Genomic DNA, 14,186 nt, shown 5'->3' on the forward strand with positions numbered 1-14,186 from the left:
GGAACCAAATTTAAAGAAGTTTTGATAACGATTAAAGAACTAAATTTGACATTTTTTATATAGTAATATGTATAAATCTTAAAAAAAAATACAATATAAAAAGAAGGGTTAGTTTCATCTATTAGAAACGGACAGACGGACAGACTTACATACGGACAGATTTCTTCAAACTTTTTACTAAAATTATATTACTCTCTGCAAGGGTATAAAAAATATTTGTTATATAGTGAAAGTACTTTCAAAGGTATTTGTGACTTTCTTAGAATTTTAAAACTTGAATATTCATAAAGCTTGCTTGTGGCTGCATATCATTTTAACGAGTCCATTAAATTCCTATTAAATTTGGTTTGAAACTCACTGTGCGCTGCTTTAAAGCCCACCCAGAACTCACTTTCGCATCGCACAATTAAACCGCAATCCATTCATCCATCCATATCGTCTAATACCCAATACCTCATACCTTATACCTGGCTGTCTTTCACCTGCTCCTGCTCCTGCTCCTGTTTCCAGGTGCGGGTGGCGCTGGCTGAGGGTCTTGAACATTACGGAGCGGCTGCGTCGGTGGTTGGGCCACGCCCCCAAATGCTGCCTGTAAGTTTTGGCAACCGTATGTAGCTCACCCCGTATGTAATGTGCAAGTCCCTCGGCGCAAGGAAATCGAAATCGCTAATGCATTGTTCTCACCCGTGCGTCCACTGTGCTTATCTCAATTACAATATCCTTCACAGCCGCCTGAATAGCAGCAATAGCAGCGGACTGGGAGCTCCTTGGCGGCACAGCATGTCCCGGGATCTGGGCAGCGACATGGAATCGATGTTCTCGCGCACGGGGGCCACGCTGCCAAGAGGTGAATATCACAGAATAAAGAGTAAATACCTAGATCAGTAGTGAGACACGCCAATCGGAGCCAGCGACGATGAAGCCGCACAGACAAAAAAAAACAAGAAAAAAAGAATAAAGAACAATACAAATGTAGAACTAAAGAAAGAAATGCGCTGCAACGTATGCTACGTAAATAAGAATACCTTCACTTTCAATATGCCTATATCGTAAACTTAATTAAAACAGTTTTATTTCAAGTAGTTTTTGATGTCTGCTAAACAAAAAACAAACAAACAAATGAACACAGATCACCGATCGAAAGAACTACTTTGTCTACTTAGTCTAAAACCCTATATTGTCCCATAAAAACCAGATAAAACAATAGCCAAAACACAATAATTAATCATAAGTGTCTACTGTAATTATCAAGTGAAAATGCCAATTAATACTTAAACAATGACAAACCATTATTTCCGTTGAAGACTATATTTATTTGATTTACTGTTTTGTGTGCGCGCACAGTTCTTAATAGCATAATTCAATCTCAATCAATATTCACTCTATATCTATTCTCTATCCAGTGAACTATCTATAACTACTATCTATCTATCTATCTATCTAAATGCTGTCTGTCCTAGAGCACCACTCTTTTGTTATTAACCCAAAATGCCGCTGACGCTTACAAACCAGAATATCTATTTATTTATTGCTCAACAGAAGAAAACCACCCCACTTTCTACCTTAACTTATGCACTATTTATTTATTAGTTTTTATTTACCCCATTTATGATTTGCCTTTCAAATTTTTGTTCTGCACTCATGCAATGATGATGAAAATAAAGTTACTTAGCAAAGAAAAGCGATGAAGAAACCCCCAAGAATTTGTTAAGTCAATAAGAAGTGTAATCAAATCGTATTCAAAGTTCTGTATACCAGCGCAGTTATCTAGAGACACACGCTCAAGGGATATATACAAATATCTATATATATATTCGTTTATGGCGAACCCAAATCAGGCCTAACCCTTGACCTAAATGTTATTCGAAATGAGATGATGAAAATATGTGGATGGCGACCCGAGAAGATTGTACTTAATGTTAACAGTGAAATAAACTAAAGCGAATGAAACCAACACCTAATAAATTTACTACATTTTGCAGTGAGAACAACAACATAGATGACAATAAAAAAGAAAAAAAAACAATCCAAACGAAAGAAGACAAAACCTTTTGTTATTTTATTTGTGGTGACCACTGAGATTTTGTTTTCGCAACCAAAAGAATTGTTCGATATGATATTTTCTTTGGCAATTTAATTGTTGTACAGTTTTTTATGCAAATGGCCCCGCTACCTTAAATTTGTTTTAGTTTTACCAACTCGTTTAAATACGTATATTTATATTTTTTATAAATATATATATATCCCCTCACCAACCACAAACAAAACAAACTACAAGTTTCCTAATGCGCTAACCCAATAAATAAAAACCAAAAGACAAAGTTTCAAGTTGAGTTTCCCAGTTTTTCTTCTTTTTGATGTTTTTTATTAGTTACAAACTGAATTAAACCCCGAAAATGCAAAACAAAAAGCGAATAATAAGTAAACGAAATTAAACCAAAATTTGTGTTGTACAAGAAATTTATTTGTTTAACACCACTAAGCTCACACGCACACCCACACACATGCAAATACAAATACATGCGCACCAAGCAACCAACACACCCAAAGCTTCTCAATGTAGTTTACTCTGTCCACGCTGTTAAAAAACCGCCAGCAAACCAGCTAAAAAAACAACCAAACCAACCAACTAACTTGGCACTAAAAAATTATTGTTTCCAAAAAATTCAAAAAAAAAATATATTAAAAAAAACAAAAACAAATTTCTGAGTTCTGGGCTTTTTTTGGATGAATCTTTAACCACTTGAATTAGAATCATAATATTGAACCCAACGGCAATCTCTTTTTAAATGTGAAACAGAGTTGATAGAGCAACACCAAGAAAAAAATGTCCAAAACTTTGAATACGATAATGTACAGAACTGAAACTCTCTCAGCTACTAATCGAACTTGTTTACGTTCATCATCATTCCATAATGTAGAGAAATAAATCTTAACCCCCCATAAAATCATGATCAAAAGCCACCGTAGTCGTAGTTAGAGCGATTTACTCGAGTGATTTGAGTGATTCAGCAAGCCATCAACCAACCGATGATTTGATGTTTTACGAATACCTAATGATTTTATTATTGGCCGTTTACACACGTTTTGTACTTACTTTCGTTTACAGTTGGTTTAACTACTTTAACTACTACTACCACGCCCACAAAGCATGTTATAACCATTAACCAGAGTCCGTTCAGTACCGCCACCAAAACGCATCCGGGTCATTTTGCCACCGCCACCGCCACGACGACGGCCAAAACGGTGGCCGTTGCCGTTGCCGGGGTTCCGAAGCAGCTAACGATAACCACCACGACCACCACGAACAGCAGCAGTAGCAACGCCAACGGCAGGAGCAGGCCGCCAGCCATCCCGGCCATAAAATCCGCGGGCACAATCACCGCAACCCAGCTGCCGGCCAAAACCAGCACCACCTCAACCACCAGCAACCCCCCAAGGAAGCCATAAAGCCAAGAAATTGGTGGTTGGGTGGTTGGGTGGTGCTGCCTTTTTCCCATAGACTGCCCGAAAAACGAGTTCCATCTTTTATGTTGCCAAAATTCAATTTGCATATTTGTTTTTATTTTTTTTTAAATTTTTAAATGCTACAAATTTGTTGAGTGAGAATCCCCAAGGATTAACTGGAATTCGGCTTTTTAAATGTTATTATTATATTTTATATTTTAAAATTCCAAAGTCATGTATTTTTTATTTGAGGCAACAACAGCAACACAGCATTCCCTTGAGTACAATGTATATTGTACATTGTATTATTGTGATTTTGATTTTAAAAATTAATTTTAAACCTCAACGAGAGTTACGCGTACTCAAGTCATTTTTACCCAACTCATTCTACATTCGCCTCAGTCAAGCAATTCCTCTAGCGCAAAAGCTTCAAGCATACCAACTAAGCAATACGTTTACTTAAAGCCTAATACTAAAACTGATAACCGCGAACTAAACATCTAAACTGAAAAACCCTAAACTATATGAAACTATTTTTATACGTACACCAAGTGAAATAAAACATGAAATCCAAATTGTCCAGCATTTTGTTACTGCCCGTTAATCGTTAGACCTGCACGTGAGCTAATCCCAGTTGTTTTGTTGATTTTTTGTTAACCCTTTGGATACTCGTAATCCTTCACATCCTGCAAGTTTGTTAAGTGTTCGAGTTGAAGCTTCCCCGCTTTGATTGCGTCTCTGGAAAGTAATTCTTTTGGTTGCCAAAAACGAAAACGAGAAAAGTTTTCAGATCTCTGGGGCTGAGGAAGTGGGGCAGTTGACCAATCAATCACCATGTAAGTAATCCTGAATAATAAAAATTCCATCAGTTCATTTGGCAAGTAAGTGGAATACTTTATCAATCACTAGACGTTTGTATTTAATTTTCCAGAAGATGCCAAATGTTTATATTGTTCCTGGAATTTTTGACCTATTCACAGGTCATCATCAGGGCAAGGTGAAGCCCAGCTCAGCTCCTGCCCAAGTGGAAAAGGATTCGGTTAAGGGATCTTCGACCAGTGAGGAGCCCCTGGATCTGGCCGATCTGGATCTCTCGAGGCTGCGCCTGAGCAAAAAGGATCTGGAGACCTTGTCCAGCATAACGCCGGGATTGCCCAAGTGTTTTCAGGAGCAACTGCTGGCCAAACTGCCTCCTACTCAAGCACGCAAATTATCCCGCACGCTGAGCGTTCAGACTCCCAGTGCTCCGAGTACTTCCTCCACCCCGAAAATCTACAAACGCAGCCAGAGCGGCGGAAGGGGCTACCAGGAGGAGCAGCAGGAGGCCAAACCCCTGACAGATGCGCCCAAGACAACGGCAGCCAGTACAGCCATTTACCGGCGAAGCCTCAGTCGCAGTCAGGCGCCCAGTTCCCAGAATCCTGCCCAGGAAAGCCAGACAACCAAAAGCAGGAGCAGCAGCGTCTGCCGCGATGACTATGGCAAATCCTCCCTCTGCAGCAGCAGCACCTACACCAGCGACATTAGCGAGAAGTACAAGTACTACTCGCCGTATCTGAGCAAGTCCAGCAATGTGAGTCCATCGCTTCCAGTCGCGAAGGATGCGCCGGAGAAGCGTTACAGCGGCGGACTGGGACGTCCGCCGAGTGGTTGCCTTTCGCCGCCGCCGCAATTGCCACAAGTGGCTGCCACGGAGGGATCGCAATCCCTGAGGATTGGACGCTCCTCGCAGCGTCGAATTTCCCGCTTCCTGCGTCCCGACTTCTTCGATGATCCACGGGATCGGGAGACACAAAGCATGCTGAGGGAGATACGCGAAAAGTCCGTAGATCGCCAGCAGGATCAGGAGCAGCAGCAGGGCCAAGACTTGAGGCGTCGCAAGCACAGTTTGCCCAATGTGGAGCAGGCGGAGGCGCCTCAAGAAACGGCACCCATCAGATCCTCCATGCGGCACTCGCGCAACAAGAGCATGGAGTTGTTCACAGATGCCGAATCAAATGGTCAGGCTCAGGAGCCAGTCAAATCCTCATCAGCCAGGCAGCGCAGTGTTTCGAGGGCTCGCGAACTGGAAACGGAATTGGACAAGCACGAACTGGCGGACAAGATACTCCAGGAGCTGCAGCTCCTTTCGGCCGCAAGAACCCAACATGAACAGACCCAGGAAACGGAGAAAACCGAGGAGACCTCCACGATCAAGAAGGTGAAGAAGTTGAAACCCAAGGAACTTGAGACGGATGGAACCAAGATATCAGCCACGTCTACAACCACTTTGGTGAGAAAGGTCAAGAAGGTGGTTAAGAAAACCGATGAGGCGACCAAGCCGGAAAGTAGTGATATTGCCAGCTCCGCTCCCAAAGAAACCAAATTAAAGAGACCCAAGTCCTATCCCATGAAAGATCTTGGCTTGAGCCTCAAATCCTCCACGGACATCCCAGAACCCAGTGCTTCCCTATTGCCCAGCAAACTGCCCAGCAAGCTGCCCGCGGGACTCACCAGCGAATCCGCTGAAGAGCCTGCTCCTCGCGAAAGTCGCCTGATGAGACCCAAAAGCTATCCGGCCACCAAACTGGCGACGCCCAAGGAGCTGCGCAAGGTAACCCGCAGTGGAGTGGCTATACCCACAATAGCAGAAGCTATGCCCACGCCCACCAGTTCCAAGTCCACTTCCGAAGAGAAATCCCTGTCGGCCACGCCTACGGGAACAATGTCCACAGTTACAGACGTCAAGGATACGGGCTCCTCATCCAGCGATTCGCGGCCCACGACCATCAAGAAGATCATCAAGGTGTCCAAGAAATCCAAGCTAGTTCCACCCACTCCAGTGACTCCAACCACGCCGAACACAACCGCAACCACCACTGCAAATACCTCACCCGTGGACAGCTCCAAGGAGTCCAGTCCGGTGATCAAGGCCAAGGAAAAGTCGCCGGAGAAGAAGCCCAGCAAGGGATTGCTCTACGCTTTGGGCCAGAAGTTTGAGAAGCTGCGCGACTCCGCGATGAGCAAGGAGAAGAAGGCGGGCTCTGCGGGAACAGCAGCATCTCTGGCCTGCACCCAAAAGCAGGGATCTCCCGAGGAACGCAGTTCCCCAGAGAAGTACCAGAAGAAGAAGCTCCTGGAGACGGAGAAATCCCTGGAACTGGGAGGCCCGGAGGACAAACGAGTAGACAAGCGATCCCGCTTTGACACCATGCTGCGTTCCCTGAGGGAGAGATCCGTGCCCCGGTCCCAACCCAATGGACGAGTGAGTCCCAAGAGAGCGGCCAGTGTGGAGGAGCTGCATGATGGCCAGGGAAAATCGGGTGGAGCCGTTAACAAGATGTTCGGCGGCTTTCTGCGCCGCTTCGACAGGGAGAGCAGTGAACAGCGCAGGGTCAGGAGCACCCGATCCACCAGCAACATTGAGCGGCAGGTGCGAGAGGAGCAGGATAAGCTATTGGATGCTTCGCTACCCACATCGCCCATCTATCAGAATGTGGTTAAGGTCAAGGCTGCTGCTCCAGCGGCTGAGGAGAACTGCAATTGCGAGTCGGCCTGTCCAGATTGCCGGCAAAACAAGGGGCAAAACGTGGTCAATCCTCCAAGCAATACGACCAATCCAACCGCCACCAGCAGCAGCAAGGAGAAGCGGAAGGGTCTCATGCTGGATCTGGCCAGCGCCAATGCGTCGAGCAGCGGAGCTCCCAGTTCGGTGACCACGGCCACCACAACAACCACCAGCGGGAGCAGTTACCGTGGATCCAAAACTAACCCAGCTCTGCTCAATGGAAACGGCGGTGGATTGGCCATCTACTCGAATTTGCCGCCCTATCCGGGAGCCATCAAGAGTGCCAGCTCCAGCCAGCAGTCCATGGAGAATGCGACCAACAATAACTCCACCAATACGAATAACAATTGCAGCTCGCAGACTTCGGGCTACAGAACCTCATCGGCCCACGAGATCAATCGGAATAATCCCCTGCTGACGCCCTCCTTCGAGAACATTGCCAACTACTCCTCCGATTCGAGGAGCTACCAGGATGACTGCGCCTCCACCTCGACCTTCCTCTCGCCCACCGAAGAGCCAGAGTTGTACTTTGACAATTGGTCCATCTGCTCGGAGGATAACTATATGCTGCATGCCACGCCCTCGCCGACGGTTTCCCGCCTCTCCAGAGCCTCTCTCTCCTCGCCCACCCGCTGCTCCGAGAGCTCGGATCCGAATGAGAGTGTGATTGATCGGATCAAGCGGCGCAGCTTCTACAGTCGTTTCAACGAGCAGAAGAAACCGAGAAGAACCAGCAGCATAGTGGGTCCCTCGGCAGTGAGGGATTACTATCGCGAGCAGCAGGCGGCGGTGAAGGCGCGCTCCAGTCACAAACTGCACGCCACGGAGATGGATGCACCGCCAGCACCGCGAGCCCATTCGCCGGACATTGCCCAGCAGTTCTTCCGGCCGCTGAAACTGAGTCCCGTGGGCACGGAACTGAAGCCTCCCGTCTACCGTTCACCGCTGGATTATTCCGCCTCGTCGGCGGGGGCCACTAGCAAGCCGAGGAAGAGCTTGAACGACATAAGGAATACCTCGCCCTCGTTCCTCAGCAAGCGATACGAAACGACCACCACCAGCGACTACAGTTCGGTGCCCATGCGGTACAAGAGCTCCTCCAGTTCGAGTCCGAGCAACGGGGCCATTGCCAGTGGCTATTACAACACGTACAATCCGAAGCGCAGGTCATCGTACACCCTGAATGGCAGCCTGCCCACGGCGACCAGCGGCAGCAGCAGTGCAGCGGGGAGCAGCCACCTGGAGGGATATGCCACCCTGGGCAGGAGATCGATTCGGGCCTATGACCATCGCACCATGTCCCTGCTGGAGCCACCGACCACGAGCAGCAGCCGGAGCGGCGAGGGAGTTTCCTATCAGCGGAGAGAGGCGAGGACACCGGTCAGGGACTACACCTCCAGCATTTCACGGTGAGTAGTTGGATCAGTGCTGCCATTTTGTCCTTTTTCCGGAAAGATCTGTCCTTTTTTTAATGGCTTTATTCACAAAAAATTTCAAAAATCCCCTATCCCGAAATCTGTCCTTTTTTAAAAAAAAAGGTTTTGAGTGTTATTTTTGCTAGTCGAAAGTGCATAAACCTGTTTTTAAATGCTAAATCGCCTTTTAACCGACATTCTTACAGTTCGGCATTAAAAAAATAATTATTTTTACAAATTATCAAAGAGATGTAGCAAAAAAAAAAACGGGAAAACATTTTAAAAATTTCTTTTTTTAATTTAATTTTGTATTACCAATGTAGTTACATGAAATGCTTTTATTAATTTAATAATTTTAGATTATTACGTATACGCCCAACAATTTACCATGTTAAAATGATCAAACGAAGAAGGTTGTGAGTCGGGCGCAGTAGATCATTACATAATTGAATTTAATATAAAATCCATTTAAATTAAGTAAATATATAACCCATTGGTAAAAACAGAAAAATGGAGGCGCATTTATTTTTGTCCCTTTTTTCACAAAATGTTGTCATTTTTTCCCTGTTTTTTTTGCTTATCTGTCCGGTTTTTCAAGCTGAGTAATGGCAGCACTGAGTTGGATGACTGCTCCTAAGAGATTTGGTAATAACTATTTTCAAATATATTTTCCAGCTCCGGATCACGTTATCGCACTTCATCGGCCACTCGCAGTCCGACAAACATTTGATGTACCACACCGCAGAACGGCTTCTGTATCTTTTGCTACTACTCCAAACGAAAGAAGACGACTACCGGACATGGGATCGGGCACGGACATGGCCAGGCCATGAGCACGCCGCCCAACACCACCGCCTCCTCGTCATCCTCGCGTGCCAGCAGCGGCGGCACCAAGAAGCAACCGCCCGGCGCCATCCACCATTACAACCACCATCACAACGAGCAGCACAAGTTCTAGACTGGATCCCAGATTCCCCATACTATATACTATATACCATATACCCAAAACCCCACTTAGGCTTAGAGATTTTTGATAATTTTTGTATGGAACTTAGCCAAAGTTATACTCTAGTGCAGACTTTTCGACGCTGCCCCTAGTCGTAGGTTTGTTGTAGTTCGGAAATAGCGGAGTTTCAGCCATAGATCGTGACTCAATAATGCACGTGTGCATATAAATACGATTTTCAAATGATTGTGCCTTGGTTCCTTCGGTGGTTTTAGATTTAGCCAATAGTCATAAAGCGTTGATTTTAATCTGTAAGTGTGTAAGCGGAACGGAACTTAAACGGAAGCGGAAACGGACAGAAAAAGAGAGACAGAAGTAAATAAGGGACGTGTTTCACAATATATGTATATGTATTTTCTATGCTATTTTTGTGAGAATACCTCGCGCCGAAAATGCGTTAAAATTTCTATGAAATAATTTTAACAACAATTTTTTTGCATTATACAGAACTGATGGGTTGTTTTCGAGATTTGAATAGTGTTTAATAGGAAGAACTTTCGTTTGCTAGGACTATTGATGTTATTGCAAAATAATAGAAAATATGCGAATTGTGAGCGAGTGTTAGTTAAAACGTAGCAACAAACGATAAGCGAATTTAACAAGCAAATTAACAAACAAAGAACACGGAACAAAAAGTAATAGATCTAGAGTTTTGGGTAGAATCCGAATTCGAAGTTCAAATTGTAATTAGAGCGTGAGCGCACGAACAGCGTTTTCTAAAAATAAATAAAAACCGAATCACCAATTGAATGGTTGTTATTTACATTAAATCCCACGGCTGCAATTTTGATAATCCAATCAGCTTTGCTTCTGGAGCTTGTAGGTTGGCATAAAGGGAATGTAGTAGGTCCATTTCCAACGGCGAATCGCATCCATGCCAAATGGAAAATCGTAATCGGTGGCTGTGCCATCGTTAACATTATCATCACCCAGGGGCATCTCATTTGCCCAGTCGACCAAGCCCCGCTCCTCCGGAGTTCCCGGTATCAAATTGTCCAGCAGGCATCCCAAAACTCCGCCCACCAAAATGGTGGTGCCCAGCAGCACCGATAGGGTGGAATCAACTGTCTTGTTCCCGGTGTCAATAGCTCCGGGATTCTTCTGCATCCAGCGGCACAAGACCATTGGGAAAAATATGGATAGTCCCAGGATGTAAAGATTCCTAGCAGATCGCAGATCTACATACTGCAGCGTGGACAGGCCGAAGGCTATGATCATGCCAAACATCACGCAGAAGATCCCGCCCACCACTGAGTCGGGAATGAGGATGAAGATGGCTCCAAACTTGCCAATTACCCCCTGTAGTACCATTATTAAGGCTGCCCACTGGATGACACGACGCGATCCAATCTGAAATTGAAAAAAAATAATGATTCCCTTAGCCTGAATTTTAAGTTATGTATCTTAGATTAATCTTACTTTGGTGACCCCGATGGCGCCCACGTTCTCCCCAAAGGTATTGGTTCCATTTCCAGCTCCCCAAAGACCAGCGAGCACAGTGCCCAATCCCTCGGTTCCGATACCGCGATTAATTGCATGCAGCGGAGGTGAATGGGCTCCCGACATCTGCGACACAGTGGGATAATAACTGAGTGATTCCACTGTGCAGGCCAAGACTCCGGCCAACATGCCCAGCACGCCGGAGAGCGTCACCGAGGGCCAACCGAACTGTCCCGGATACGGTACATAGAACCACTTGGCACTGGTCAGCACATTCAGGCGGACATCGGTGCGAGAAGGATGTCCCGGAGGGAAGACATCGGTGGCCGTCAAAATCCCGCACAGACCCCACATTATCATTATGGTCAGCAGCACGGGAAAGAGGCGGAACAGCTGGAACTGCCGAACCTCCATTCCGTGACCCTTGCGGTAGGCCAAAATTGGCACGGATACATTCGACATTATTTGCGAGAAGAGCGTCAGCATGCCAGTGGTTCTGTGGAAAATTTAGAAATGTTCAATGTTAACTAAAGTATTATTATAATTATTAAGAATATATTGCAGAAATCTCTTGAGCCTGTATGCTTAATCACAGCTTTCTAGCTTTTATGGTTTCCGATATCTAAGTATTCACAGACAGACATGATCCCTGATCAAGAATTTATATAATTTATAGGATATAGCAAACGCTTTCTTCTAACTTTTACATAAAATATATCCTTTATTTCTACGATTAATATGTATACAAAATACCCCTTTTTTGAGGTTTTTCACTCGAAATTTGAACAAATAAAGGCCTACAGCTAAGAGATCTACCGTTTTATGCAGCTAACAATCTAAACTAACAATCCCCATCACTTTCCTGAAAATTTATTTTTTTACCCATTTTTGAAATTTTTATAAGGGGTTACATCACAATTTTTTGAGAAAAATGGACAAAAATAAAAAACTCCAGCCTTGAATGCCAATCGATTGGGGATAAAATTACGAGTTCAACAAGGTATGACATTCCATATTTGGACCTTATTTTAATACATATCGGTTAAAAAACTGTTTTTTAAAGCGGAAAATAAAGATTGGAATTTACGAAAAAAAAAAACATTTCTTTGACAAATTATGATGTTTTAAAGAAAGCAAGCTTTAGTCATTCTGAGTTATTCAAATGCAATTTGTGAATTTAGTACTGACAATTAGGCAGTAATAACTAGAAAGCAATCATATTTAATGTTCTGAGCTAAGGCCTGGATTTTCCTCTAAATAGACTTGCATTTAATTAGCAATACTCACCCCACGGCAATGCCCCAGTGCTTCGAAGCCGTGTCAGCCGCGTGCTCGAACAGAGTGAGTCCCACCAACGAGACTGTGGGCACAATTGTCAACGGAGTCACATACTTGAGGATCTTTCCCACCAGACCAGTGTAGCCCAGGATAACTTGCACCATGGCGGAAACGGCAATGGCGCCGGATAGCTCCCGCATTCTCACTTGCCACAGTTCTTGTCGATCCTCCACGTTCATGGAGTCCATCTCGGTCTGCTCCGGACACTTCCACTGCGGCAGGGCCAAAATGGCTAGGGTGGGTACCAAAAACGAAATGGTTCCACCCTGTACAATGGGCAGCCGGACGCCCCACGTGGCCTGGAAGTACGTCACTATTCCCGTCACGAAGATCATTGTAGATATGATAATGCCCCGGTTGGCGTCCTCGTCTGACATGCACAGAGCCGGCGTTAAAATAAAGGGTATCGAAACGATGGCTCCAATCATGGTCAGGTAGTGCTGGAATGCGAGGAAGATGCTCAGGTACCATGGGGGATTGTCGTTGATGGCGTAAAGCAGTTGCGGCTTGGGTTTCTCATTATTCTGAGGCGTGTTAGAAGCTTGAGTGTGGGACTTGGACGCATCAGCCTGGAAATTAATATAAATGCTAATTAAAATATTGCTTTATTAAACACTAATCAAAAACTTAACGTTTACGTCTTTTACATATGTAATCTAATATTGTAATAAATAAGTAGGTAATCTTAGATTTTTTGTTTGGTTTAATATTTCCCTAATTACCAAGTTATGTTATGTATTTCACATAATTTAAATGAATAATTCTTGAAATATTTTCTAATATTTATTTGAAAAGGAGGATAATTTCAACTTGTAATGATGATTTAAGTAGCAATTCCGGCATTTTTAAAGATAAGTTTCCATTAATATTGTTGATCAGTGTAAATATATTTTATTAATGCAAATTTCTATTTGTTTATGTTAATGAGTGGTTTTTAGTATCGGGCATAAAGATATTCTCACTTTTTATTGTGTAATTGCAGAGTGCGGAAATTTCATTGTTTTATTTATGAGAATTGCAATTAAAGTTTTGAATTTATTTACATAACTACATGGCTTAAAACGTCCCATGGAGGGAGGAATTTAATCTTAGCCCGAGTTTGAGTGACGGCTCTGGTCGCCAATCGTGATTAATTGAGCGTGAGTATCAGTGCGGAGATCATTGGACGCCGGTTTTTCTCAGCTTGTTGAGATCGGTAATTTTAATCAGACCATAAATTAATAGCTGATGAGATTGGCTAGTTAATAAATCAGTCTTTTGTTGAATCCAACATTGTTGACTGAAAGGTTTGCGCCGCATAAAAATGACAAATTACAATTGGATGTTATTAGACCGACAGTTACTCACTCCCTAGATCGTTTAAAAAATATTTGTGAATGAACTGTAAATTGAGGGGTGTTATCTCCACGGTTTTATCCCTCTAAGGCGCCAATCAGAAACAATTAAGCGAAAACTGCAGTTGAGTGAAGAAATGCATCACAAAACAAAACTGATGAAAATCAAAATAGGAAAAGCAACAATCGCTAGCAATTATGCAGCGTCCTCTGGGAGAATTGCTCTTATATAAATCCACGCGATCGCCAAAAAATGTTATGCCAAGAAACTATAGACTTACGCCATCCTCGACGGTAACATTATTTAGCTCCATGATCAAACGAGCTCACACTTTATATCCGCCATAAACTAATTGGGCATAAGGCACGGAAGAAACTCCCGAAGAATTCCGCTATACGTCCGAACGCGACAAAATCCCGAGACTCAATGGCAAGATCTATCAGCCACTTGTCGAATTTCGCTCAATCGAGGCAATAGTTATATCGTTCAGCTCTTTGAGAACAGGGCCTTTAATTCAAGAGCATCTGAGAGGAGGCGATCGATTGCAGTCAGCTCTCAAAAAATGTACTCGAAATAAAAAGGGAATAGTGAAAGTAAAATAAATTAACGTTCCGTAGGTAATGAAAATTATCACAGCTAATTAGAAGTGAATTTAATT

At 43.9% G+C, this 14,186-nt stretch overlaps 2 protein-coding genes across 10 annotated transcripts in view; one reads left to right on the forward strand and one right to left on the reverse strand.

The window, feature by feature from the left end:
• Nucleotides 1-10,165, forward strand: part of Nuak (Nuak family kinase 1) — a 53,093-nt gene extending 42,928 nt beyond the window's left edge. For 5 of the 9 annotated variants that reach the window (XM_070217344.1, XM_070217339.1, XM_070217336.1 and 2 more), the window contains 3 exons: nucleotides 729-847; nucleotides 4,428-8,403; nucleotides 9,085-10,165. In XM_070217344.1, coding sequence (XP_070073445.1) covers nucleotides 729-847; nucleotides 4,428-8,403; nucleotides 9,085-9,139 — 4,150 coding nt within the window. In that variant the 3' untranslated portion in view covers nucleotides 9,140-10,165. Of the gene's footprint in view, nucleotides 1-728; nucleotides 1,038-1,664; nucleotides 2,630-3,109; nucleotides 4,394-4,427; nucleotides 8,404-9,084 lie in introns of those variants that run through there. The other 4 variants (XM_070217340.1, XM_070217342.1, XM_070217343.1 and 1 more) reach the window with 4 other exon arrangements.
• On the reverse strand, nucleotides 9,738-13,966 carry LOC108066623 (solute carrier family 23 member 2). The gene is made up of 4 exons (XM_017155222.3): nucleotides 13,809-13,966; nucleotides 12,143-12,762; nucleotides 10,835-11,351; nucleotides 9,738-10,765 (listed from the first exon to the last, which is right to left on the reverse strand). The coding sequence occupies exons 1-4, from the start codon at nucleotides 13,839-13,841 to the stop codon at nucleotides 10,214-10,216; spliced, it is 1,722 nt and encodes a 573-aa protein (XP_017010711.2). The 5' UTR covers nucleotides 13,842-13,966; the 3' UTR covers nucleotides 9,738-10,213.
• Between the last annotated feature and the right edge of the window lie 220 nt (nucleotides 13,967-14,186).

Source organism: Drosophila takahashii, chromosome 3R (genome assembly GCF_030179915.1).
Source record: "Drosophila takahashii strain IR98-3 E-12201 chromosome 3R, DtakHiC1v2, whole genome shotgun sequence".
NCBI lineage: Eukaryota > Metazoa > Arthropoda > Insecta > Diptera > Drosophilidae > Drosophila > Drosophila takahashii.